The sequence below is a fragment of the Hirundo rustica genome, chromosome 1 (assembly GCF_015227805.2).
Source record: "Hirundo rustica isolate bHirRus1 chromosome 1, bHirRus1.pri.v3, whole genome shotgun sequence".
Lineage (NCBI taxonomy): Eukaryota > Metazoa > Chordata > Aves > Passeriformes > Hirundinidae > Hirundo > Hirundo rustica.
Genome location: NC_053450.1, coordinates 155,460,574 through 155,485,019, shown reverse-complemented (window position 1 = coordinate 155,485,019; position 24,446 = coordinate 155,460,574). Strand labels below are relative to the sequence as shown.

General features: G+C 59.4%; 2 protein-coding genes across 9 annotated transcripts in view; one reads left to right on the top strand and one right to left on the bottom strand.

Moving 5' to 3' along the window:
- Nucleotides 1-11,626, top strand: part of DHX30 (DExH-box helicase 30) — a 32,567-nt gene extending 20,941 nt beyond the window's left edge. For all 3 annotated transcript variants that reach the window (XM_040060119.1, XM_040060100.2, XM_040060111.1), the window contains 14 exons: nt 329-478; nt 928-1,080; nt 1,819-2,640; nt 3,747-3,825; nt 4,316-4,420; nt 5,427-5,602; nt 6,815-7,021; nt 7,324-7,405; nt 7,960-8,153; nt 8,284-8,443; nt 8,632-8,789; nt 9,224-9,327; nt 9,401-9,540; nt 9,917-11,626. In XM_040060119.1, the coding sequence (XP_039916053.1) occupies nt 329-478; nt 928-1,080; nt 1,819-2,640; nt 3,747-3,825; nt 4,316-4,420; nt 5,427-5,602; nt 6,815-7,021; nt 7,324-7,405; nt 7,960-8,153; nt 8,284-8,443; nt 8,632-8,789; nt 9,224-9,327; nt 9,401-9,540; nt 9,917-10,152 (2,766 nt within the window). In that variant the 3' untranslated portion in view covers nt 10,153-11,626. The remainder of the gene's footprint in view (nt 1-328; nt 479-927; nt 1,081-1,818; nt 2,641-3,746; nt 3,826-4,315; nt 4,421-5,426; nt 5,603-6,814; nt 7,022-7,323; nt 7,406-7,959; nt 8,154-8,283; nt 8,444-8,631; nt 8,790-9,223; nt 9,328-9,400; nt 9,541-9,916) is intronic.
- Nucleotides 11,627-12,777: 1,151 nt separating this feature from the next.
- Nucleotides 12,778-24,446, bottom strand: part of MAP4 (microtubule associated protein 4) — a 159,692-nt gene continuing 148,023 nt past the window's right edge. For 5 of the 6 annotated variants that reach the window (XM_040064439.2, XM_058421112.1, XM_058421117.1 and 2 more), the window contains 4 exons: nt 21,108-21,189; nt 18,715-18,827; nt 17,471-17,648; nt 12,778-17,202 (listed from right to left, as the gene is read on the bottom strand). In XM_040064439.2, coding sequence (XP_039920373.1) covers nt 17,198-17,202; nt 17,471-17,648; nt 18,715-18,827; nt 21,108-21,189 — 378 coding nt within the window. In that variant the 3' untranslated portion in view covers nt 12,778-17,197. Of the gene's footprint in view, nt 17,312-17,470; nt 17,649-18,714; nt 18,828-21,107; nt 21,190-24,446 lie in introns of all 6 variants that reach the window. The other variant, XM_040064491.2, reaches the window with a different exon arrangement.

The window sequence follows — 24,446 nt, the reverse complement described above, 5'->3', positions numbered from 1 at the left end:
TGGAGAAGAGCAGACTGAGGGCAGAGCTCAGCAGAGACTGCAGCTCCAATCTGCTCCCTGTGACAGGGACAGCACCCAGGGAACAGCTGGAGCTGTGCCATGGGAGGGTCAGGCTGGAGATCAGGAAAGGTTCTTCCCCAGGGGGTGCTGGCACTGCCCAGGCTCCCCAGGGAATGGGCACGGTCCCAGAACTCCAGGGGCATTTGGACAGCTCTGCCAGGGATGCCCAGGGTGGGGTTGCTGGGGTGTCTGCAGGGCCAGGGGAGGGGCTGGGTGGTCCCTCCAGGCCCAGGCTGTCCCACGGAGCCTGGTGCTGTCGTTCCTGCAGGAGTACATGCAGTTCCGCACGGTGGGCACCAAGACCAAGATCTGCAAGCTCACGCTGCGCTGGCCCTGCCCCATGACCTTCGCTGCCAAGGGCCGGCGCAAGGTGGAGGCTGAGAACAAGGCAGCAGCCCTGGCCTGTCAGAAGCTGAAGGTGAGTGCCCCTGGCTCTGTATCCCCTGTGGATACAGGCTCCTTCTGCCTCACTCACTGGGTGTGAGCCCGGCAGGATGCTGGGAGCTCCCTGAACTTTGGCTGGCGTAATGAGCTAATGCGTAATAAACATCTATTTCCAAACCTTGGGATTCACAGCAAGGGACTCAACAAGAGGGTTTGGCAGTCATGGCTGCTGTTCCTCTGGTTGGGGCTCTTTGAGACCTTGCAGGTGTAGGGTCAGGCAGGTGGTTGGTTCTGGTGTGTGTGGTTCTCCAGGGCTGGACTGGGATCGTGTCTGGTTTCTTGCTGTGGCAAGAAAAGCAGGAATTGAGGATTTGGGATGGTAAGGAGTTGGCTTATCCAAACATGGGGTCCAAGTGCTCTGTATCCCAGCCCTTGGTGCGAGCAGCCTCAGAGCTGCTGGTGTTGTTTGCCTGTTCCCTGCAGAGCCTTGGCCTGGTGGACAAGAACAACAACCCCCTGAGCCATGCCATGTACAACATGACTTCCCTGCGGGAGCTGGGCGAGAACCAGAGGAAGCCCTGCCACATCAAGGTCCCTGAGGCCACCCTGCGCAAGATTGAGAACTACCTGAACCACGTAAGGCTCAGCCCCCTTTGCCTGATCCCATTTCCCTTCAGGAACTGGATATGGTTGAAAGCTTCCTGTCAAAATGTTGAGGGAATTCACGGTTTGATTGTTGCCACAAAACCTGATCTGTCTCTGATGCCCTTTGGGGAGGGGAGACCCTTTCTGGGCATTGAGCTTCCCTTTTGGAAGACTCTGGGATTCTTCAGGTTGAATCCAAAACTTGTGATGGTTTAAAAGTTCAGCAGCTTTTAATCCCATGAACTTCTGGGCCTATGCTTTGATTTGTGTTCTAGACGATTCCTGACCTGTTGCTCCTTGTAGTTCTTCCTGTGGGATGTGGGACTTGTGTTTCTTCTTTTGCCAAGACAGAACATTTCTGGCTTAGCCAGAAGCTTGTGTTTTGCATAAGTTACGTGTCTGGGTGGGGGTGTAACTCGATAGTTTCCAAACGCTGTCTTTGAGGGGCTGTTGCATTGCAGAGCTGAGGTTACTGCTCTGTGCCTGCAGGTTCAGGCAGCAGCACTAATTCCCCTCCTGAAATAGGGAATGCAGCAAGGAGCACACGGGGGGCTGCCCAAATTAAATAACCTCAGTTCAGAACACGACTGAGTTACCTAAGACGTGAGGAGGCCTTGGCAGAGCCCTGGCCTGGCCGAGTCCGTTCCAGGCACTTGTTTCTTTCTCTCTGTCCTTCTCGGGACCGGTGCTAACCTCGCCGTCCTTGCCGACCTCCTCCCCCTCTCCCAGTATCCCGTGGACATCAGGGAGTCCAGGCCCCGGCTCGCCGACGACATGATGAACCTGACCAAGGAATCGGGCGCCATCAGCGACGCCATCACGGGGAAGACCTACATCCCCATGCTGGAAGCAGAGGAGGTGCGCCTTAGCCAGAACCTGCTGGCCCTGTGGAAAAGGAGAGGAGCCTCCTGGCAGGAGAGCCACCCGCTGCCAGTGGACCCTCACAAGGACACCATCCTGTCAGCCATCGAGCAGAACCCCGTGGTGGTGATAGCGGGAGACACGGGCTGCGGGAAGACCACGCGCATCCCGCAGCTGCTGCTGGAACACTACATCCTGGAGGGGCGCGGCGCGCGCTGCAACGTGGTCATCACGCAGCCCCGCCGCATCAGCGCCATCTCGGTGGCGCAGCGCGTGGCGCAGGAGCTGGGGCCCAACATGAGGAAGAACGTGGGCTACCAGGTGCGGCTGGAGAGCAAACCGCCCGCCCGGGGAGGGGCCCTGCTCTTCTGCACCGTGGGCATCCTGCTCAGGAAGCTGCAGGGCAACCCCAGCCTGGAGGGCGTCAGCCACGTCGTGGTGGACGAGGTGCACGAGCGGGACGTCAACACGGATTTCCTGCTCATCCTGCTCAAAGGCATCCAGAAGCTGAACCCTGACCTGCGCCTGGTGCTCATGAGCGCCACGGGGGACAACCAGCGCTTCTCCCACTACTTTGGGGATTGCCCCGTGGTCAAGGTGCCGGGCTTCATGTACCCGGTGAAAGAATACTACCTGGAGGAGATCCTGGCCAAGCTGGGCCGGCACCGGCATCGGCACTACGAGATCAAGGTGGGTGTGTGCAGCGAGGGGGGAGCTGGAACCGTCCCCCTCGGATGGGCACCGGCTCCTGGCCTGTCAGCAGGGGGAGGGTTCGGGCCTGGCACTGCTCCTGCTTCCCTGTGGTTGTTGGACGCCGTTTGCTTGGCTTTAATTCCGTGCCAGTCCTCCTGAGGTGAAGTCAGCTTAGAACTCCAGAGTGGTCTGATTAGATTATGCATAAAGATGACTTCGCTTTGGGGTCAAGTTGCTTTTGTCCCCCTTTAATGGGAAGTTTGATGTTTGAGTAGGCTGAGAGCTCATTGCTGTGTGTGCGCAGACACAGAGCTGAATGTTTGCACACCCTGGGCAAGCCTGGCCCAGGACTGGGATGGCTGTGGCTTCCAGCACTGTTACCTCAGTGCTCACCGTCCTGCATGACTGAATTCCCTGACTGCTGCTTTCTGCAACTGCTCTGACCCTCTGGAAAATGCCCTCCAGACGTGTGTTGTGCTCTGGGTAATCCTACACCGGTGGTGGGTCATGGAGTCACACAGTCACAGAGGTTGGCTGACATCCCCAGGCGTTTTCTGGTCCAACCAGCTGGTCTGGAGGCTGCCAGCCCGTTTTTGCAGCCTGGAGAGATCCTTCGCTGTGGCTGAGCAAGTGTCTGGAGTATCAGCCACTTCTCCCAGTCCTGGATCATCAGGAAACTCGCTTGGGATGTCCCATTGCCTCCAGGGCGTTACTCCTGTTTCTCTTGTGGCAGGGATTTTATCTGAGCTTTAACGGTCTGTTCCAAATTCCTGAGAGCTGCAGAAGCTGCTGCTCAGGGCCTGATGGATTTGAACTCCCAGGTGCACGTGGCAGTTTTGTCCACAAAAACCTCCTGGGAATTCTGTTACTTGCGAGATGCTGCTCAGCAGTGCAGAGATCTGGGCAATGGGAAGGGACTGTGCATTCTCTGTGCACAGCAGAGAAACTGGCAGCAGCTGTGACCAGAACAGTTCCAGATGGAGCCCAGAGCAGTCTCCTAGCTCCAAGTCCTGGGCAGGGTGTCCAGGAGCAGGTGTTTGGTGCTTGGGAGTGCCCCTGTGCCGTGCTGATAGCCCCTGACCTGCCTGTCCTGTTCTGCCCAGCAATCCGACGATGAGTGCGTCCTCGACCTTGACCTGATCACCGACCTCGTGCTGCAGATCGATGCCCACGGAGAGCCAGGTGGGTCCTGCCCTGCCCCGAGCTCTTCCTTGGGCTGGGGGGAGAGAAGGGGAGCCCCTCCAGAGCCTGTGCAGGGACCCCACGCTGTGAGCCTCGTGCGAGGGCTCCCTGGATTCCTGCTGAGCCAGGTGGTCTCGAGCCGTGTGGCACGAGCAAATGCTGAGTCTTTTGCTAAGGCAGGATTGGACTCCTCAGTGTCCTGGGCAGCTGTTCCAGGACTTGTCTGTGCTCCAGCACCGGCAGCCTTGTGCTGCACGATTACCTTTTGTATTGGAGCCCCATCCCTGTCAAATGCCCAAAGGTGAAGTGTCTGGGGAGAAGGCAGGACTCTGAGGTGACTCCCAAGAGATTTAAGTGTCCCAAAGCTCGTGGGTATTCAGTGTCAAACTCCAGGGAGCCTGGTTGCTTTCTGCCCTGGAAACGTGATTCCAGCTGGGGAAAAGCCCTTGGGTTTCGAGGCTGTGTGTTCTTAACTCGCAGTGTGTTCCAGGTGGGATCCTGTGCTTCCTCCCTGGCTGGCAGGAGATCAAAGGGGTGCAGCAGCGGCTGCTGGAGATGCTGGGCTCGCAGAACAGCCGCTACCTCGTCTTGCCAGGTGAGAGGGCAGGGCCAGCCCCTTCTTCCCAGGATTGGGAGAATCTGGGACAGTTGGCTCCATGTGCCCCTTAGGCTTTGCTCTGGTACTGAGCTCTGGTGAGCTTTGATGTCCCAGCTGTGTAATGGTGTGTGGTAAGTGTGAGTAGCTCCTCCTAGCAGAGGCTGAGTAACTCCTGTGTGTGATCAAAGAGAGTGGCTTCCCATTTGCCTCCAGCACTCTGGAATTGGGCAAGGGGAAAGCAGCTCAGTTCTGCCCTGCTGTAGCTGCACGCTGAGCCTGCACAGAAGAGACCTCAGGACCTGTTCTGTGGGATGCAGGTGGACTCCATAGCTCAGCTTTGATCAGTGAATTTAACATTCCTTGCCCCGGGAGGAAATTTACACCGAAACCCAGCTTTGCTCTGCAAAGCTCTTAAGGGTTTTGGCATTTTTTGTTTGTTTTTTAGCCGCTCTGCCTATGCAGTGTCAAACCAGGCCAGGCAGGAGCAGAGCTTTGAGCAGCTGGGCTGTTAATAAGTGCAGGGGTAGTTTGGTGGAACGTGCCTGCTCTCCTCTGCCGGGAATTCCTGTGCGGCGCTGAGCTGTGGCGGGGCAGAGCTGGGGTACAGGACACACAGGGACCTCTCAGAACAAATCTGACAGACTGAGCTCTTGTGGCACTGAGAATTCCCGTTCCCCTGCCCCAAGGGACTTTTGAGGAGCGGCAGAACTGGACTGTGGGAGGGAGTGGGATTTCTGCCAGGGATATTCCTGGGGTGCCACCAGGCTCTGGGACAGGAGGTGAGCAGAGCTCCCGCTGCTGCTGAGCCAAAGGTTGAAGCATATGAAATGAGGCCTTCCCAAATGACTTGTGGAAAATTTCTCCTGGGGTGTGGCTGGCAGGAAGCTGCTGGCTGTGACCACCGGCAGCTGCTGTCCCCATTTCTGCCCCCTGTTTCCGGAAGCGGGAGGTGACGCTACAAGAAGCTCAGCTGGGCGGGTCTGACTCTGCTTTGATTTCCCAGTGCACTCCAACATCCCCATGATGGACCAGCAGAACATCTTCCAGAGGCCTCCGCCGGGCGTCAGGAAGATCGTCCTGGCCACCAACATCGCGGAGACCTCCATCACCATCAACGACATCGTGCACGTGGTGGACAGCGGCACGCACAAGGAGGAGCGCTACGACCTCAAGACCAAGGTACTGCTGCCCTGCTGCCTCTGACTCATTTGGGACACTCTGGAGCAGAGGGCTGTGCTCAGAGGAACCTGTGAAGTGCCATTCATGGGATGATGGAGCTGCTTCACATTCGGTCCCTGGGGCACAGGCATTGTTGTTTTGGGGAGAGTGTTTGACTCCTCATCGATGTTTGCTGTGTCCAAGCTCTGGGCCAGGCTCCCCATCAAACTCTGAGTTTTTCAAACAAATTAGAGGCAAATCCTACTCCCTTCCCAACTCCGTTTCACCACAGAACACCGGTAGCTTTTCTGTTTGCTTTCAGCCTTTTTCTATGATTTCATCAAAAACCTCTTGCTGTCCCTGGCAGGGCAGCCCTGACCTGTTAGATCCTGCTGTTGTTTCCAGCTCTCCTGGCCCAGTCCCTGCTCCTCAGCTTCCCAAGGGGGATCTGCTGCCCCCAGGCCCATTCCTGGCAGCGCTGGGCCCTGAGCTCTTGTTTGTACACCTTGGCAACAAAGTGAAGGCAGCTGTGCTGCTGCTGCTGTTGGGAGAAGGAATTCGGGCAGCATCCCTCTGCCCCTGCTCTAGAACATCATCTCCCAGGGCCAGGTGGCCATCCACGCCTTGGAGCAGTTGTGGTTTAAACCCAAGCCTGGGTGTTTGCCCCGTTTTATCCCAGTTCAGAGTGCAGAGCCCGAGGCGGGGCTGGGCTGGGGGCCTGGGACAGGTGTCCAGCAGGTGGCATCTGGGTGACATCCACGCAGCCCGGAGCTGCTGCCGGGCAGAGAGCAGTGCTGCGAGAGGCAGGAGAGGGGGAAAGGCTTCCCTGGCCCTTTGGGACCGCTCCTCAGTCCTGAGAGTCTGAGCTCCCTCGGCTGGCTGGAAAGATGGCAAAGGGAGGAACCTGGGATAAGGGCCTGGAGTGACAGGACACAGGGAATGGTTTCCCACTGCCAGAGGGCAGGGTGAGAGGGATACTGGGAAGGAGTTCCTGGCTGTGAGGGTGGGGAGGGACTGGAATGGATTTTCCAGAGCAGCTGTGGCTGCTCCTGGATCCCTGGGAAGTGTCCAAGGCCAGGCTGGACAGGGCTTGGAGCAGCCTGGGACAGTGGGAAGTGTCGTGCCCATGGAATGGGATGGGCTTTAAGCTCTCTCCCATCCCAAACCAGTCTGGGACCCTGTGGGTGGAACAGGGCAGAGCTGTGGGAGCCTCACCCTGCTCCGTCCCCGCAGGTGTCGTGCCTGGAGACCGTGTGGGTGTCCAAGTCCAACGTGGTGCAGCGGCGCGGGCGCGCCGGGCGCTGCCAGTCGGGCTTCGCCTATCACCTGTTCCCGCGCAGCCGCCTGGACAAGATGCCCACCTACCAGGTGCCCGAGATCCTGCGCACGCCCCTGGAGAACCTGGTGGTGCAGGCCAAGATCCACATGCCAGAGAAAACGGTGAGCACGGCCCTGGGCAGGGTTGGTGGAGCCACAGCGACGGGAGAAGGGAGAACCCGGACTGCCGGAGTTCCTGCTCTGCTAACCGTGGGGCTGTCCAGGGAAGTTGAGAGCAGAAATGTGTACATCCCTGAGACTACAGAGTGTGTCTGGAAGCTTGAAGGAATGGAGAGGGCTGAGCTCATATCCCTGGGGGCAAACAAAGACGGAATTGGGCTGCAGGCTGGGTTCCCGAGGGCTCTCACACCTGTCTGGGAAACAGGCTCACTTTTTCCCTTTTCCCTTCCCCTGCTGTCTTGCAGGCAGTTGAGTTTCTCTCCAAGGCTCTGGACAGCCCTGACATCAAAGCTGTGGATGAAGCCGTGATCTTGCTGCAGGAGATTGGTGAGTTAATTCGCTGCCCTGGAAACATGTTTGCTGTCTCAGCGTGGGAAGTGGAACGTGGCACAGGCTGCTGTGGAGCAGACTGGGCAGGATTGTCCCTGCATGGGGACAGCAGTTGATCGTGACTTTCCCAAACCACGTGCCCTGTGCTTTTATTTCCCACACTGCTTTGCTTAAAAACTGGGGATAACTTTCCAAGGTCAAAAAAAAAAAAAAAAAAAAAAAAAAAAGGAAGCAACAGAAAGAAGGGAATTGGTGATTTGGAGTTCAGAGGTGGGTGGAAGGGAACTGGTGACCTAGAGTTCAGAGGTGGGTGACAGAAGGAAGGGAAGGGGTGATCTGGAGTTCAGGCCTGGGCCTTGTTGATGGTCCTGTGGCTGTGACAGCTGTTTCTTTGTCCTAAGCTCAGGCAGACCTGGGGGTTGTTGCAGGCCCCTGTCCATGTGCCTCTTCTGGAGGTCACCCCAGCCCTTCCCAGCCCTGGCAGTTCCCAAATCCCCCGTTCTGGCTGCGCTGGGAGCTGACGTTGTGCCTCGCGGGTGCCTCTCCTGCAGGAGTGCTGGACCAGCGGGAAGCCCTGACCACGCTGGGCAAACGCCTGGCGCAGATCTCCACGGACCCTCGGCTGGCCAAGGCCATCGTCCTGGCCTCCATCTACCGCTGCCTGCACCCGCTGCTGGTGATCGTGTCGTGCCTGACGCGGGACCCCTTCAGCAGCAGCCTGCAGAACCGCGCCGAGGTGGACAAGGTGAGGAGCCCGCGGCGCAGGAGGGGAGCGCAGGAGGGGAGCGCAGGAGGGGAGCGCAGGAGGGGAGCGCAGGAGGGGAGCGCGGCCGCCTGCGGCTGCCCGGGCGGCTCACGGGTGTCCCCGTTCCCAGGCCAAGGCCGTGCTGAGCCGGGAGAGCGGCAGCGACCACCTGGCCTTCGTGCGGGCGGTGGCGGGCTGGGAGGAGGTGCTGCGGCGCAGGGACAGCCGTGCCAGGGACAACTACCTGCAGGACTACTACCTGTACGGGCCCAGCCTGCGCTTCATCAACGGTGAGCTGGGGCCGTGCTGCCCCTCCCCTGGCCCCTGCTGCACTGGGCACAAATGGGGCAGGGTCTGGCTCTGGCCCGGGACGGGTCTCGTGTCCCAGCCTGGGCTATCGCTGCCCCGCTGAGGTGACTCATTCCATGGAGGGAAGGAGAGCGTGAATCTCATCCCTGGGGCTGTCTCGTCCCTCCAGGCCTTGTCAAGCAGTTCTCTGAGAACCTCTACGAAGCCTTCCTGGTGTCGTCCCCGTCCGACTGTACCATGCCCTCGTCCGTGTGTAACCAGTACAGCGAGGAGGAGGAGCTGGTCAAGGGCGTCCTCATGGCTGGGCTCTACCCCAACCTCATCCAGGTACCGGCACTGCCATCGCTCTCCGGGGCTGGCTGTCACAGCAGGTGGCACCGGAATGCTGAGGTGCCAGAGAAGCTTCTGCTCTCTTGGGAGTCAGTGTCCAAGCCAGGCGTCCTGCCCTGGGCTCCGGCCCGTGCTCCAGTGCTGTCCCTGATCCCCACTCGTGAGGAGTGGCCATCCTGGCTTGTGTGGGTCCCTGCTTAGGTTCTCATCACTTGGTTTGGGAGCCATTGAAGTGGCGTTTTTCTTGTTTGCTGCCTGAGGTGGCATCTTCCTCCTCCTGTCATCTGCGGTGGCACTGGGTGACTGCCGGGTGTGGTCACCCCAGGAACGCGCTCCCGTCACCCCCGGAGCTCCTGGGAGTGGGGGACATCATCGCTCCCCCTGTCAGGGCCGGTGCAGGTGTGTGACAGTGCCCTCCCCTCCCCTGGCAGGTGAGACAAGGCAAGGTGACGCGCCAGGGGAAGTTCAAGCCCAACAGCTACGCGTACCGGACCAAGGCCGGCACCGTGCTGCTGCACAAGTCCACCATCAACAGGTGTGTGACGGGCCGGGGGTCCCGGGGCAGGGGCGGCGCGGGGCCGGCCGGGCTGACAGGGCTGCTCCTGCAGGGAGGCCTCCAAGCTCTACAGCCGCTGGCTCACCTACTTCATGGCCGTCAAGTCCAACGGCGGCGTCTTCGTGCGCGACTCGTCCCAGGTGCACCCGCTGGCCGTGCTGCTCATGACCGACACCGACATCCACGTGCGAGGTCAGTGCCCCGCGGCGCCCGGCCCGCTCCCTGTGACCCCGGCTCCTGCTTCCGAGGCTCCCGGGCCGGGCATGCCCCGTGGAGGTGATGGTTTGTGACGGCAGGGCTGTGCCTGATGGCCCTGGGGGAAGGAGCTGAGCTGGCAGGGTCCCGCTTGTCCCTGGGGATGTTTCCCTTCAGCCTGTGGGGTTTTGGCAGCGCCGCAGTCGGTCTCTAGCCCGTCAGTGGGGCTCTGGGAAACCGGGAGGATCCCGGTGGGTGCTCAGAGCTGCCTGGCTTTTGTGGGAGCTGTTGGCCCTGTGGGGAGGAGAGGAGAAGCCTCGGGGCAGCGGAGGAGCCCCGGCAGCCCCGCTGACGCGCTGTCCCTCTCCCCAAGATGACGGCTGGCGAGCGACGGTGTCCCTGACGGACAGCGACCTGCTGGTGCTGGAGGGGGACTCGTACACCATCCGCCTGCTGCGCGACTTCCGCGTGTCCCTCTCCAAGATGGTGGAGACGTGCCTGTGCTACGAGATGGCCGCGATCCCCGGGGACCTGCACCACCAGCACAGCCAACTGCTCGACATCCTGGTGGATCTGCTCAAGGGCCCTCCCGGCAGCTTCGGCTCGTAGGCGGAGCTGCGGCCTCGTGTGGGGACTTGTAATTTGTATAAAGATGTTCACAAATGTTTATTTAAATAAAGTTCTATTTATCCCTTGTGAAGTCATCTCTCTCCATCCTAGAAGATTAATGTTGTCCGAATCTCCTGCTGTCGGCTCCGTGCATGGTCACCGCGTGGGAAGAGCGGCGCGGTCCCGCCGGGAACGGACTGGGAGCGCCGACGGACCCCGGCCGAGCTCCGTGGACGCCCACCCGCCTCCTCCGCTCGTCCCTGCCCGGGAACGAGGACGCGGCTGCTGCGGGCCCTCCTCTGCCCCCTCCCCACGGGGCCAGAGCTGCTCCGGGCTCAAGAGGAGGACGGACGTCCCGGCTGTGCCAGGATGGTGGATCCGGCGGCTCCGGCAGGGAGGGATCGCCGATGGTCGTCGCTCCGCGTGGAGGAAGCCCCGAAAGCGCCGGATGGAGAGGAAATTCCACGCGGGATCCGAGGGGCCCTGCCGGCCCCAGCACAGTCGTGGCGTCTGAGTGTGAGATGTGACTCGTCCTTCCCGACCTGCCTGTACTTCTCGTCCTCTTGCGTTGTTGCTATGATTTTTTTTTTAAAATTCCCGTTCTCCCCACGTGGAGGAGGCCGGATCCCTGTCCCTTGTGCAACACAGGACGTGATTGTAGCTGCCAGGCTGCCTGTGAGCGCTGCTCCTGCGGGAAGCCAGGAGCAGAGGCACAAAACCCTTTGTTTTCTATGAACAGGGACCATATTTCTATGGAAGGAGGATTGCAACAGGCACAGCACTCACTGAGGAATCTGGAGTTTAATCCCAGCTTTGCCTTGGATTCTCTGTCCGAAGAAGACAGTGACCTACCTCACAGGGCTGTTGTGAGGGTCGGGGTTTGTAACGGGAGCCCTGGGCCCAGGGCTGTGCCCCCCAGGGCCCGGGCTCCTTTCTTTTTATTCCCATTTCTTACGCTCTTTGTACCTGCAGCGGGGAACGGGAGCGAGGCCGTTTCCGTGGCACAGGGGCTCCCGCCCCGGGGCCGCCCTTTGGTTCTCCCAGTTGTACCATTTGAGTTCCTGCTCACGGGCTCTCGGGCTCTGTGGCTGTGCCAGCACAAGGCCCGGGGGGGCCCCTGCGAGGCTCCGCTGCCCCCCGGCCGTGGGGACGCCGGCGCGGGGCCCTTGGAGTCCTGCAGCCCTCCAAACTGCTCATCTTCATTTCACTTGCTTGAGGTTGTCACTATTATTTGACCAGTGTTTGTTTCTTTTGGCCTGTATAATGGGCGGTATGGTTTTCCCTTCCAGCAGGTTTAAAAAAAAAAAAAAGAAAAAAAAGAAAAAAAAAAAAAGACAAAAAAAAAAAAAAGACTTAAGCTATTGTCTAAATGGTTCCGAACTAGTGTGATATTGGGATACTTCCGTGGCTGTTATGTGATACTGGATCTTTTTACAACATAGATTAAAGACAATAAAAAGGGATAGAGTAGGAACTGCCTCTGTCCTCTTCATTCTTTTTTACTGGTTTTGTTTTCTGCAGCGTTTGGAATTCTGTGCCTTTCCCTGGGTAGGGAAGAGCAGCAACAGCAGCTTCTCTGCTGGGAGAGGTGCAGAGCTGCCATGGGGCTGCAGGGCCGTGCTGTGCCCCCACACTGACCCCAGCCACCGCGAGGGGACACGGAGGGAGGGCTGCTGGGGGAGACGTGTCCCGGAGAAACCGGCCCAGTGTGTCCCAGTGTGTCCCAGTGCCCAGAGAAAGCGAGCCAGTGTGTCCCAGTGCCCAGAGAAAGCGAGCCACTGTGTTCCAGTGCCCAGAGAAACCAGCCCAGTGTGTCCCAGTGCCCAGAGAAACCGAGCCAGTGTGTCCCAGTGTGTCCCAGTGCCCAGAGAAACCAGCCCAGTGTGTCCCAGTGTGTCCCAGTGCTGCCCACCCCAGTGTGTCCCAGTGTGTCCCAGTGTGTCCCAGTGCTGCCCACCCCAGTGTGTCCCAGTGCTGCCCACCCCAGTGTGTCCCAGTGTGTCCCAGTGTGTCCCAGTGTGTCCCAGTGCTGCCCACCCCAGTGTGTCCCAGTGTGTCCCAGTGTGTCCCAGTGTGTCCCAGTGTGTCCCAGTCTGTCCCAGTCTGTCCCAGTGTGTCCCAGTGTGTCCCAGTGTGTCCCAGTGCTGCCCACCCCAGTGTGTCCCAGTGTCGCAGTGCTGCCCGTGCCCGTGTCAGGGACACTGAGGCTGGCTGGAGCTGGGGCTGTTGCCGCAGCAGCGCTCGAGGAGGGGCAGAGGAGCAGCTGCTCCAGGCACAGCGACCTGCAGCTTGGCTCCCGGTCCTGTTTGGGCTCTCAGGTCAGGTCCGAGCCAGGGTGGGAAACCTTTCCTCTATCTGTGTGTGGCCGGGGCACCTCGATACCCTCTGGCTGTGCCAGCTGCTCATTCCAGCTGTGCCAGCTGTGCCAGCTGTGCCACCGAGACTCCCACAGGGACCCGTGTCAGCCCAAAGCCCCCTCCCCTCTGAGCCCAGGCTTGAGGAGCAAAGCCAGGGATGGGAATTCTCCTGCGGCTGAAATCGGGGACACCCAAATTCCTTCAGCCCCTTTCTTCAGCCATACCACCGCCCCCCTCCCGCCCCACAGAGTCACACCAGCCCGGGGAGGAACATCTAGAAGCTTTATTTCAACCCTTTACAATAGTAAGAATCACAACATCAAGTCAGGAAATGATGCTAAGGAGACGACGCTCTTACAGCCCCCGGGGGAGGGGAGACACAAAGGCAGAAGCAGCCGAAGGGTTCCCCCGGACCCCCAGAGCTGTTGTCTCACACCAAGCACTGACCTCCCCTCCCCAGCCCTCGCCTCCCCCACCAGGGACGGCGGAGCCTCCCCCTCCTCGGGCACCCCCCGCAGAAAAATCCTATGACACGAAATAATAATAACACGGCACATTTAGAGAACACGTCACGCGCTGCTCACGCCCCACAACGGCCCGGTGAGGTAAAATTGAATCCCTCCCCACCCGTGCGGATGGGGAAACTGAGGCAGAGAGGTTGAGTGGCTTCCCGAGAGCACGGAGGGAGCCAAGAGCCGGGATCGCCCTCCGCGGCGCCGCTCCCCGAGCCCTCCCCGGCCGCAGCGGCCCCGGCCCGCGGTCACTCCTCGCTCCTGCCTCGGCGCTCTGGGACAGCGGGAGCTGCAGGGGCTGGCCTGGGAGCCGTGCGAGGAGGGCGGAAGGCGAACGCTGCCCGAGGGGAGGGAGGAGGGAGAAGCGGAGCCCCTCAGAGCCCTTTCCGTGCTGCTGCCGCCCGGAGCCTGTCCCGAGCCCAACCCGCCGGCTCCGCGGGCACTCGGCCTCGGGGGAACGCTTCTCCCGAGCCTGGAGCCTGCCGGGCCCCAGCCGCGGCCCTGCCCTCAGGAGGCCCCGTCACCCCAACACCAAGCTCCGAGAAAACGAGAAATTCTGCCTAAACACAAACACGCGAGGGTCCCGGGGCCCCTCTCTCACACCGACACTACGCGGGGACAGCGCGAGGGGCAGCGTAGGAAAAAAACTACATTCAGTTTGCGGCCGCGGCCTCGAGCCCACGAACTCGGTTGCTTGAATGTCGTTGTTTAACAGCACAAAAAGCCCGAAGTAACTGCATATGCCACTGATATGCCGGGAGGAACCCCAGCCCCGCCGGGCCGGAGCTCGCAGCCGGCCCTGCCCCGGCCCCGCCGCTTCCCCGGCACCCCTCGGGCAGCTCAGCCCCTCCCGGCCCCGCTCGCCTCGCCCCGAGCTCTGCGGAGCCTTTGCTGATGGAGAATCCTGCTCAGCCCTGCCCGGCACAGAGCCCCCAGCGCGGCCAAAGCCAGGACCCCCGGCGCCAGCTCGGGACAGGAACGCGTACATTCAGCTTGCATCTCATCCGGAGCACAACTCCGATTTCCCCCCGGATTTCTGCCTCCGGCCCTCGGTGGAGCCACCGGCGCCCGCAGCCTCTTCCCACGCACGGCCCCCCAGCAGCGTCTCGGGTCTCAGCTCATCCCACCTCTCCAGACAGGAAACCAAAGTCATTCCCACCGCACACGGCTCCTTCCCAGCCTAGCAATATGTACAGCTGCTTCCTCGAAATAAAATTAAAAAAGAAATCCGTATTAAAACTGAAGCTGTCCTAGAAAACGCCACGGCAAACTAATGTATCTGGATTTAGTTCATCGGCTAAACACAGGCACAACAAGTGTTAGAGAAGTGGCACAGAAGCACAGGGGGCTCAGCTGGGCCGGGCGCGGGGCAGGGACAGCCGGGGCACCGCACGCAGCCACCACCGCCCGGCCAGGGCCGCCCAGCGCTCGGGAAATGGGGAAATCCGAGAAAAAGCAGTGCAGGGAGAGGGCGATGTCACTGTCCCTTCGCAGCGGGGCAGGGCTTGTTTGCTTTTCGCAATCTCAGAAGATAAAGTGCAATGTTGCCGCTTGCCTTTCTCCTGCAGTCCCTGAACCGGGACCCGGCTGCTTCCCTTCGCCCGGGGCCTCACCTGGGCAGCCCGGGAATCTCATCCTGGGGCACCCCCAGGGAATATCCCAGGGAATCTCATCCTGGGGCACCCGGGGAATCTCCTCCTGGGGCATCCCAGGCCACCACAGGCCTGGGGTGGCCCAGGCAGAGCAGCAAGAGGAAGGCGATATCTCGGCCTCCACCTCCTCTTTGGTTGCCCACGAACATCTCCGGCCGCCGCCCATCGGCACAAACGCTGCTCCCAGCGGCCCTGCCCGGCCTGAGAGCCTGGAGCTCGGCTCCAGCCCGTGCCAAGGCCGCCCTGGCTGCTCACAGGCCGGGAACCAGCAGGCTCCAGGCTGGGAACCAAGCTCCAGGCTGGGAACCAAGCTCCAGGCTCACTGTCCTGCCGAGGGGCTCACCCTGCTCCTCTCCTCTCCTCTGATTTTTCCCTCAATTCGAGTGTTGGGGGAAAAAAAAAAAAACAACAAAAAAACCCAACCAAACCAAAGGCAAGGCTGCCAAGCTGAAGCTGGTGCGCAGAATTTAGCAGTAAAGAAAGAAGGAAGCGTCACGGGAGGGCAGTGATATATACCGGGATGCAGGGAAGGAGCAGGGCTCCGGGGAGCGGGGCCGGCTCCAGCTCCTCCCGCCGGGCCGGGGCCGGGGCCGGGGCTGCTCCGGGACACGCAGGGAGGGCAGGGAGCGACGGCACCGCCGCCCTCCCCGGCTGGGATGGGAGAGGAGTGGAGAGGTGGGGAGGAGGAGCAGGAGCAGGAGAAGGAGGAGGAGGAGGAAGGGAAGCGTTGGAAGGGCTCTGGGTATATATAACCGCCCCTTTCAGGTGCAAATCTGCAATCGCTCGTTTAAATTTGTATTCAGATGAAAAAGCACTTATGAAACTAGTAGACGACTTTGATGCAAACTAGTACATTTTAATGCCATTTTATTAGAAACCATGCAAACTTTAATATAAAAAATACAAGTGCAATAAGAATCTTGTGTGTAAATACAGATTCCGAGTTATCGTGTCGTTGTCGGCTTCCCAAAGAAATACTCCCACAAGCACGAGAAGCTGCAGGCTTCCCTCTGTCCCCTCCTGGAGCAGCCCCCCTTAGCACACGCCTGGTTCAGTTCTCTTTGATCCCAGTGTTTTGTTGTTTATTCTGCCTTTTTTTAAAAAATTATTATTATTATTATTTTTGCTTTAAATTAGTTTGACCACCCAAGAACGCTTTTGTTTCCTTTTGTTTTAATTTATTTACATTTCGTTCCTTTAGTGTCATTTGAAACGAGGAGCTCCAAGAGCGGTTCAATCTCCTTTCCCGGTCGGAGCTGCAGTTCCCTGGCACCAACCCTGCCCCGCCGCGGGCTCCGGGCTCAGCCCGGGATGAGCGCCGCCCGTTCCTGCTGCCCCTGCCCTGCTCAGCCCGGCATCGCTCGGGTCCCCGTCCATCACCCCTAAAACCACACACCCCACGCTCCCCACACCCCCACGGACCTGCTGCAGCCTCGGAACTCCCGCCCCCGCCACGGCCTCCTGCTCCCTTCCAGCCCCTGGAAAAACGGGAGAAATCCCAGGGCTGGGCCGTGCCGTTAAATAAATAAACCACCTTTGCAGAAAGGCACCCCGGGGAGGGCTGGCGAGCATCAATTAACGCATCTCGAGCATCAATTAACGCATCTCGAGCATCAATTAACGCACCTCGAGGTCAACACAAGGCTCCACCTGAGCTCTCACAGCAAGTTTGCCCTTTACACATCCCTGTGCCTTTCGTTCCAGACATGGCTTAAATCCCATGAACTCGCTCCATCGTTTTAAAATATTAAAAAGAAAAACCGAAAAACCCAAACAACAACAAAGAAGTTACAACGGCTGGATATGTCAGTAAGAAGCCAGCACGGCAGCAGCGGTTAAATGTCCCTACTCTCCTACGGGTCGGAAAAGAAGGAAAGAGAAAAGGAAACTTAGCACGGGTTCGAACACGATAAATCATCAACACTTCGTCACAAAGAATAAAAGGTTCAAGTCAACAGTTAAAACAGCCTAACGAGTGTGGAGGGGATTTATCAGCATCCCACAGGCGGCAGAAACTGAAGCGGCGAGGAGGGAAAGGGTTAAAAAAAGAGACAGAAAGAGAGATCACAGCTTATCCCTGTCAACTCGGCCTGGCCTCAGCACCCAGGGCTCCGCTCTGCCCCCGCCCCGGCACGGCCCGGGAGCCGCCCCCGACGCGACACCGATACTCGAGAGTCCCCCCAGGCCGGCGGGACGGGCACGGGGAGCCAGGGCAGCCCCTGCCCGGCCCCGAGGGACCCCCGGCCCGCGGAACATCGTCCCCTTCCCACCTAAAGCCAGAGCCGGGTTAAGAGAGCCAAGCTGGGGTCCGGGGCGCGGAGCGGGGCCGGGGGTCACAAGCCTTGCTGGGAGGGCGCGGCCGGCGGCGGTGACGGGGACGCGACGGAGCCCGGGCTGTCGCTGGCGGAGGTGCTACGCCGGGGGCAGGTGCTGCTGGAAAGGGTGAGGGGGTTTGGAGACGACGATTTCCGCTCCGTGGTCCGTCCGAGCCTTGGCCTTCGCACGGAACGTCAGCTTGTGAGACTCAATCTGCAGCGACACAAGGGCGGGGGCACGGGGAGGGGGACAGCGGGGACAGGAGGAGACAAGGGACAAGGAGGGGAACGGAAGACGATACCATAATGTCATCATTAGATGCCTGGAAGATAAAAGGCGATTTTCCGAATTAAAAGAAAGGCACGACAACCCCGCAGACGTCGCTACCGGCGGTCGGGGGCTGCGGTGGCGGCGACGCCGCCGTGCCCGGGGCTGCCGGGCTCCCTCCCCCCGGCTCCGGGCGGGGCCCGCCGGCACTTACTTGTTTCTTGGATGTGAGTGTCGAGGCTCTGCGTTTCCCTTTGGTCGGCCGCGCTGAGGGCGGCCAGGGCCGGCCCCACGCCGTTCTCCCGCAGCGCGGGGGCCGCGGGCAGCGCGCCCGGCCCCGGCCCCGCGCCGTTGGGCGGTGGGAGCTGCTCCGGCTCCGAGCCGCCCTCCGCCTGCAATGGCAATCGAGGGCACGGGTCAGGACAGGGGCTGGGGAAGGTGGCGGGGACAGGAGGGGATGGGAGCGGCAAGCTCCGCTCCTGGGACAGCAAATCCCGCCCGGCCCTGCGGGGTGTCACAGCCCCGGAGCTCCTCCGAGTGCCCTCGGGGCCTGGAGCTCAGCCCTGCTCCGGCTGGGACGGCCCGGAACAGCCGGCACAGGGGCCAGGGAATGCCAAGGACAAACCCCAGCGTCCTGGGGCCGAGGGCTGGCGTGGGGTCACTGCTGTGACACTGGATCATGACCTAGGGACACCCAGAGCAGCTGTGGCTGCCCCTGGATCCCTGGCAGTGCCCCAGGCCAGGCTGGACAGGGCTTGGAGCAGCCTGGGACAGTGGAAGGTGTCCCTGCCATGGCAGGGGTGGCACTGGATGATCCTTGGGGTCCCTTCCAGCGACTCCGTGAGCACAGTTCCCATCTCCCTGGGGCTGTGCCAGGCCCACACGTCCCTCGGGGAGGGAATGTCCCCTCCCTGAGCACAGATGTCCCCTTGCTGCAGCCAGACCCGGAACGAGCAGAGCCGAGGCTGGGGACAGTTTGTGCTCCCGTGGGAGAAGGGATGAATCAGAGCCATGAGAGCTGAGCTCCGTTCTCATCCTCACACAAACAGGGCTGAAGGACTGGGCTGGATGGATCCCTTCCAGCTCAGGGTATTCCATGATTCTCTAAATGCTCCCAAGGCTGCCAGGTGCCCTCTCCCAGCACAGAGCACCTGGATCTCAGCAGCCCCTCTGCTGGGCTCACTGCTTGGGGTGAGCTCTGCTCCCAGGATGGAGATGGGCAGTGCCGGCCCTCGGGAATGCGCAGCAGGCTCGGGCACCCCGAGGTGGGTCCAACTCTCTCCTTGGCAGCCGTCCTCACCCTGGGCTCCAGCCTCCCTCCTGGGGAGCACAGCAGAGGCCCCAGAAGCCAGGAGGCTGGAGCAGGCTGTGGTGGAGGAGCTGCATTTCAGGAGCAGCAGGAGAAGGGCAAGCAGTGGATCCAACCCATTCCCTGGGTGTGCCAGATCCCTCACTCACCTTGACGCCTCCTCCAGCCGGCACGTGTCCCACGTTGTCCAGAGATCCCACTTTGGCCTGGGCCTTCTCCTTGAAGTTCAGCTTCTGGTTCTCGATTTTGACGTCTCCTCCCCCTGCAGGGACACGGGGCAGGGCTGAGTTTGGGGCAGTTCCCAGCAGTCCCACCCAGGTGTTCCCGTCCCAGCCCCACCCTGCAGCCGCCGGGGACCCTCAGGAGGAGGGACAGGACAAGTTCCGCAGTCGCTGGCTCAGCCTCTCCCCAGGAAAAGTTTTGGTTTCAAACTGCAAGACCGAAGTTGGTGATTTCCAGCAGTGCCAGCAAACGGGGCCCTGGGGAATGCTGCACATCCAGAGATCCTCCCAGGATCTGCTCCTGAGGCTGCCTCCTCCTCCTCCAGAGGTGTGCCATGCCACCCCCACCGGCTGGTGCCGTTCCAAGGCTGATTCCTACTGCTCCCGTCCCTGTACCTCTGCCGCTCAGCCATCTGTGCATTCAGCAGTGCCAGGACACCTCCTGCCCCTCTGTCACTGCCTTCCTGCCCTCCTCATCCCCTCCCCTGCTCCAGCCCTGGGATCCCCGGGCAGCCCTGCCTGCCTGGACAGCCCCTCCCTGGCACACACCCGGCCTGCAGCAACGCCGCAGGCTCAGGAGAACGTGGAGGTCGGAAAAGGAACCGCAGAAATTTAGCAAGGTTTTTCCAGAATGGAACAGATTCCAGAATGCTGCAGTACCCGTTAATCACAGAAGACAGAATCCTGGAAAGGGCTGGGTTAGGAGGGACCTTGAGGATCATCCAGTGCCACCTCTGCCATGGCAGGGACACCTTCCACTGTCCCAGAGTGATCCAAGCCCTGTCCAGCCTGGCCTTGGGCACTGCCAGGGATCCAGGGGCAGCCACAGCTGCTCTGGGCACCTGTGCCAGGGCCTGCCCACCCTCCCAGGGAACAATTCCTGCCCAAGATTCCATCCATCCCTGCCCTCTGGCAGTGGGAAGCCATTCCCCTTGTCCTGGCACTCCAGGCCTTTGGAAATTGTCCCTCCTCATCTTTCTTGGCTCCCTTCAGGTCCTGGAAGGCCACAATGAGGTCACCCCAAAACCTTCTCCAGGCTGAACAACCCCAGCTGTCTCAGCCTTTCCTCACAGGGGAAATGTTCCATCTCTCTGATCACAGTGGTGCCTCCTTCACTGACAAACCAGGCTGTGCACAAACCCATAGACTGGAATCCTTGGATCTTAAGGATGATCCCACCCCCGCTGCAGGGACAGGGCCACCTTTCCCTGGCTGCAGCCCATTTCCCAGCAGCTTCTCCAAAGCCCAGCCGAAGCCTCGCTGAGCACAGCTTTGCCTCCCAGCGACATCACTGAACCCTCTGCAAGCCTGGCATGGCTGACGGTGGAAACCAACAGCTCTGGCCCAAGGAGGCCAGTTAAACCCTGAGGGAGGCGCTGGCAGGGTGGCAGCGCTTTCGGCAGGCCCGGGCAAGGGCAGGGATTGTCACTCCCAGCTCGTTATTTCCGAGCCCTGAGCTCGCGGAGGTCGTGGCCGTGGCAGCGCGTTCCCGACGCAGCCGCCGGAGCGAGGGGCTCCTGCAGGAGGGCAGCTGCTCTAACCTGGCAGGCTGGGCAGGCTGCAGGGACTCCCAGAGGGGACAAAGAGCAGCCTGTGGTGCCTGTTCCCAGCCCTGGGCAGTGAACTCTGGCCCTCGTGTGTGGGCCGTGCCGGCAGCAGCGTTCCCGGCTGGAAAAGCGGCCCCAGCCACCAAGGGCCAGCCAAGGTCACCGAACTGACCATCCCCCAGGCCAAGCTGGGGCTCCAGCACCAGGACCTTGGGCTGGGCGCAGACTGGGGAGAAACCTGAGATTCCCAGGCACTGAGGCAGAGAAACTGCTGCGTTCTCAGCGGGGAGCGGGAATTCCCACACACGCATCCCAGGAAATTCATCAAAGGGCCAGAAGGGTTTCACGTGAGGCTGGAGCTGCCATGGGCTCCAGGCTAAAAGGACCCTCTGAAGAACTGGAGGGAATTTCCTTTATCCTTCCATGTTCCATGAACATCCTGGGATGTTCTGAGTGCCCCACAGCCCTCTGTGAGCATGGATGAAGCTGCCTGGAATGATCATGGAAGCATCCATGTTTTCCTTCTCAAGTGAGCAGGAAAAGCAGAGATGAGTCTAAGCTGTAGATCTTCACAGGCAAGAGGACATCCCACATCTCCTATCCCCCTCTCTGCTCATGGAACCACCAGGAATTGTGGAAGAAGCATTTTTAGGAATTTCCAGAAGCACTGTGGACACCCCCTGAAAGCAACAAACCCCTCAAACTCTTTGAGTCCCAATCCATGACTGTGTTTAAGGGACAAAACTTATAAAGAGGAAATGGAGAAATTCCTACCTGGCTTATGCTTGATATTTGCTTTAGATCCACACTTGGAGGACACTTTGGAAAGGTCGACTTTCTTGTTCTGGATCTGCACCTGGAGAGACAAAAAGCAGCAGCTGAGCCCAGAGAAACCTCTGCAGGATCTGGAGGCCAAAGGGCACCTCAAGCTGTGCTTTGTGAGCCTGTGCCCCTGCTCTCCCACGTTAATCCTCCTGCAGATTCCCAGGAATCCTTGCTGGGCATTCCGGCAGCCCCGGGGTCACTGTGAGCAGGGGGGTGAAATGAGGGACAGAGCTGAGAGCAGGGAGCAGGACAGGGACAGAACCGAGCTCAGGGCACAGCCATGGCAAACAGAAACCCTGAGAACAGGGACAGTAAAAGCCAACCCTGCTGTCACGGTCCCCACATGGCTCCTGCCCAGCCTGGGGACACGGCCATGGCCTGGGCAGTGCCACCAGCCCCAGCCTCTGCATCCACCATCATGTCCAGCCTGGAGAGGAGAAGGATCCAGGGAGAGCTCCGAGCCCCTGGCAGGGCCTGAAGGGGCTCCAGGAGAGCTGCAGAGGGGCTGGGGACAAGGGCTGGAGGGACAGGACACAGGGAATGGCTCCCAGTGCCAGAGGGCAGGGATGGATAGGATATTGGGAAGGGATTCCTGGCTGGGATGGAATTCCCAGAGCAGCTGTGGCTGCCCCTGGATCCCTGGCAGTGCCCAAGGCCAGGCTGGACAGGGTTTGGATCACTCTGGGACAGTGGGAGGTGCCATGGCAGGGGTGGCGCTGGATGATCCTTAGGTCCCTCCACTCAAAGCAGTCTGGAATTCTCTGAGGGATCGTGGTGCCCAGATGGAATGCACTGCTCCAGGAATCCATGCAGTGGTGAGAGCAGCCACCAGCTGGAACCTGCAGGCTCAGAAGTTCTGCTCCAGAGGAAATCCAAGGATTTCCTTTCGAATCTGACAAGAATTCCTTGACCCAGCAGCTGCTCTGGGAGTTTACTGAGAGTTCTCAGGATAATCTGCCAAAACTCTTCCTAGGGAAGCAGGGACGCTCCTGCTCCGTGTGCACAGGGATGTGCCAGGATGGCACCCAGGGGCAGCAGGGCAGCACAGCTCAGCCTCCTGCCACAGCCCCACGTCCCCAGCTCAGTGCCACCCTCAAAAGGTCAATCACAGGCCCTGACTGCATTCCCTCAGGGGCTGTGAGTAAAGATCAACTTTAATCACCAATCCTTGCTTGCTCAGAACTGAGATTAAATTTATTTCACAGAATAAACTTGGAAATCCTGCTGTTTGTTACCAGCTGTGACTCCTGACCTGGGACCCAAACTGTCCCACCTTGGAAGGGTCTGTCTGTGGGATTTCTAGCAGGAGCTGGGTTTGCACCTTGGGATTGCAATCAGAGAGCCAAACACAGACTCTGGTTCCAGAAATAAACTTTGGAGTTTGACAGAGGCTCAGGTGGGAACTTTACTCTTGGTGAGTCTTAATTCTTGTTAGCTTTTCTGTCTCTGACCACTTCCCAATCCAGCCAAGCAGGCCAAGCCAAAGGACAGGGAAACACGTGGACACTCCAAATTCCCTTCAGACCTTCACCACTACAGACATTGCCTGCACTTTGTAAAATCTACCTCTGTGCTGCTTTCTCTGAACAGAAAGCTTGCTCAAAGGTTGGACTCCATGGTCTTGGAGATCTTTTCCAACCACAGCGGTTCTGAGAGTGGGAAATACTAAACAAAAATAACCCCATCAAAACCTTTTCCCCAGGAAACTGAACTATGTTTGTGTCGAGGTATTTCTGGTGAGTGTAATGTGAGCAGGAACAACAGCTTCTGCTTTTGGGCATGGCTCCTGGGGAATCTTGGCATGGAGAAGAAATTGTCTCCTTGGATAGAGGGCAAAATGGGCACCTGAAGAGAGACCCAGCCTGGAGCCACGTGGGTGGGGTGGCAGGACAATGTCCATCCCTGGAGTGTCCCAGGCCAGGCTGGACGGGGCTGGGAGCAGCCTGGCACAGGGGAAAATGTCCCAGCTGGATGAGCTTTCAGGTCCTTTCCAACCCAAACCATTCATGTCCATCAGTTCTTCCAGAGCAACCCTAAAGCTCCATCAGGAATTGGTTCTAAACCACAACACTCTTGTCCACAGAACTCCTAAAAGCTCTAACTGAAGGCACAGATCATCAGAACAGACCTTCCAGACATACCCACCTGGGAATTCAACACTGGGAATTCTATCAGAAGTGATCACCATGACTACTTGAGCAAGGAAACATCTTGGAAGAGGTCACTAAAGTCACAGTGCTCCAAAGGGAGTGGGAAGATACAAAAATGAGTAACAGGAAATTAAATTTTTGGGAAGACAGACTGAGCACTCACATCCACACTGCCTGTGCTTGGAGGGCTGGGAATGCTTGCCTGGGAGCATTTGGAACCTGGAAATGAGCTTTTGGCTCTGAAAATGCAGAATAAAGAGCTGCTTAAGTAGTCGAGGAAGGAGCAAAACCTGCAGTGGCGAAAGGAGAGTGTGGGGGAGGAGAAGAGAAGGAGGAAGCAGGGACACAGCTGTCCCCAGGGCTGGGAATGCCTGCCACTGAGCAGGGAAGGACAGGATGGTGATTCATGAGCAGAAGGACACTTCACTGACGCAGTTAATCAGGCAAGGAAAGATCCCCCACATTTCAGCCACACTTCTGGTAGCCTGAAAGAGCAGGAAAGGCCCCTGGAAGGCTCCTGAAAGGCTGAACAAGGTAAAGGTGGCAAAATGGAAGTGGTTTATAAAATACAGCTCCTTGGAGTGCCTGGACAGGGAAATGCCACCAGCTGCTCCAGAAGCTGTCACCAGTGAGGCCAAAAGCACTTCTGCCACCGGCTCTGGGACAGGCTGGGGGACAGGAGCAGGTGGAACAGGCAGCAGGAACAGAAACAGGGCTCAAAAACACTCTGAGAGCTCCCCACTGACACCAGGCCTCAACAGCGGCACTTCCAGATACCCTGTGTGAGTATTTCCATGGGAAACGCTCCCATGAACGTGGTGTAAATCATGGAAACAGCAAGTGAGAGCCACAAATCCCCTGTCCCCAGACAGGAGGGCAGCAGGGACGTGGGGAGGCAGCCTGGGTTCAGTGGCACAGGTGTGGCTGCAGCATCTGACTCTGGCCACCTTGGCAACCAACCTGGAGGGAACCAGTTAAGAACTCACATTTGGTTGCCACTTGCAAAGGTTTGTGGAAACATCATTCGGCCAGCTGGACATGGATTTCCCAGGAAAAGTGGCCCCCAGCTGGCTCCACAGCAGGTCCTGAGCAGGGTTTGTGTCACTGGATCAGACTCTGACCAGACGCCCTGGGCACG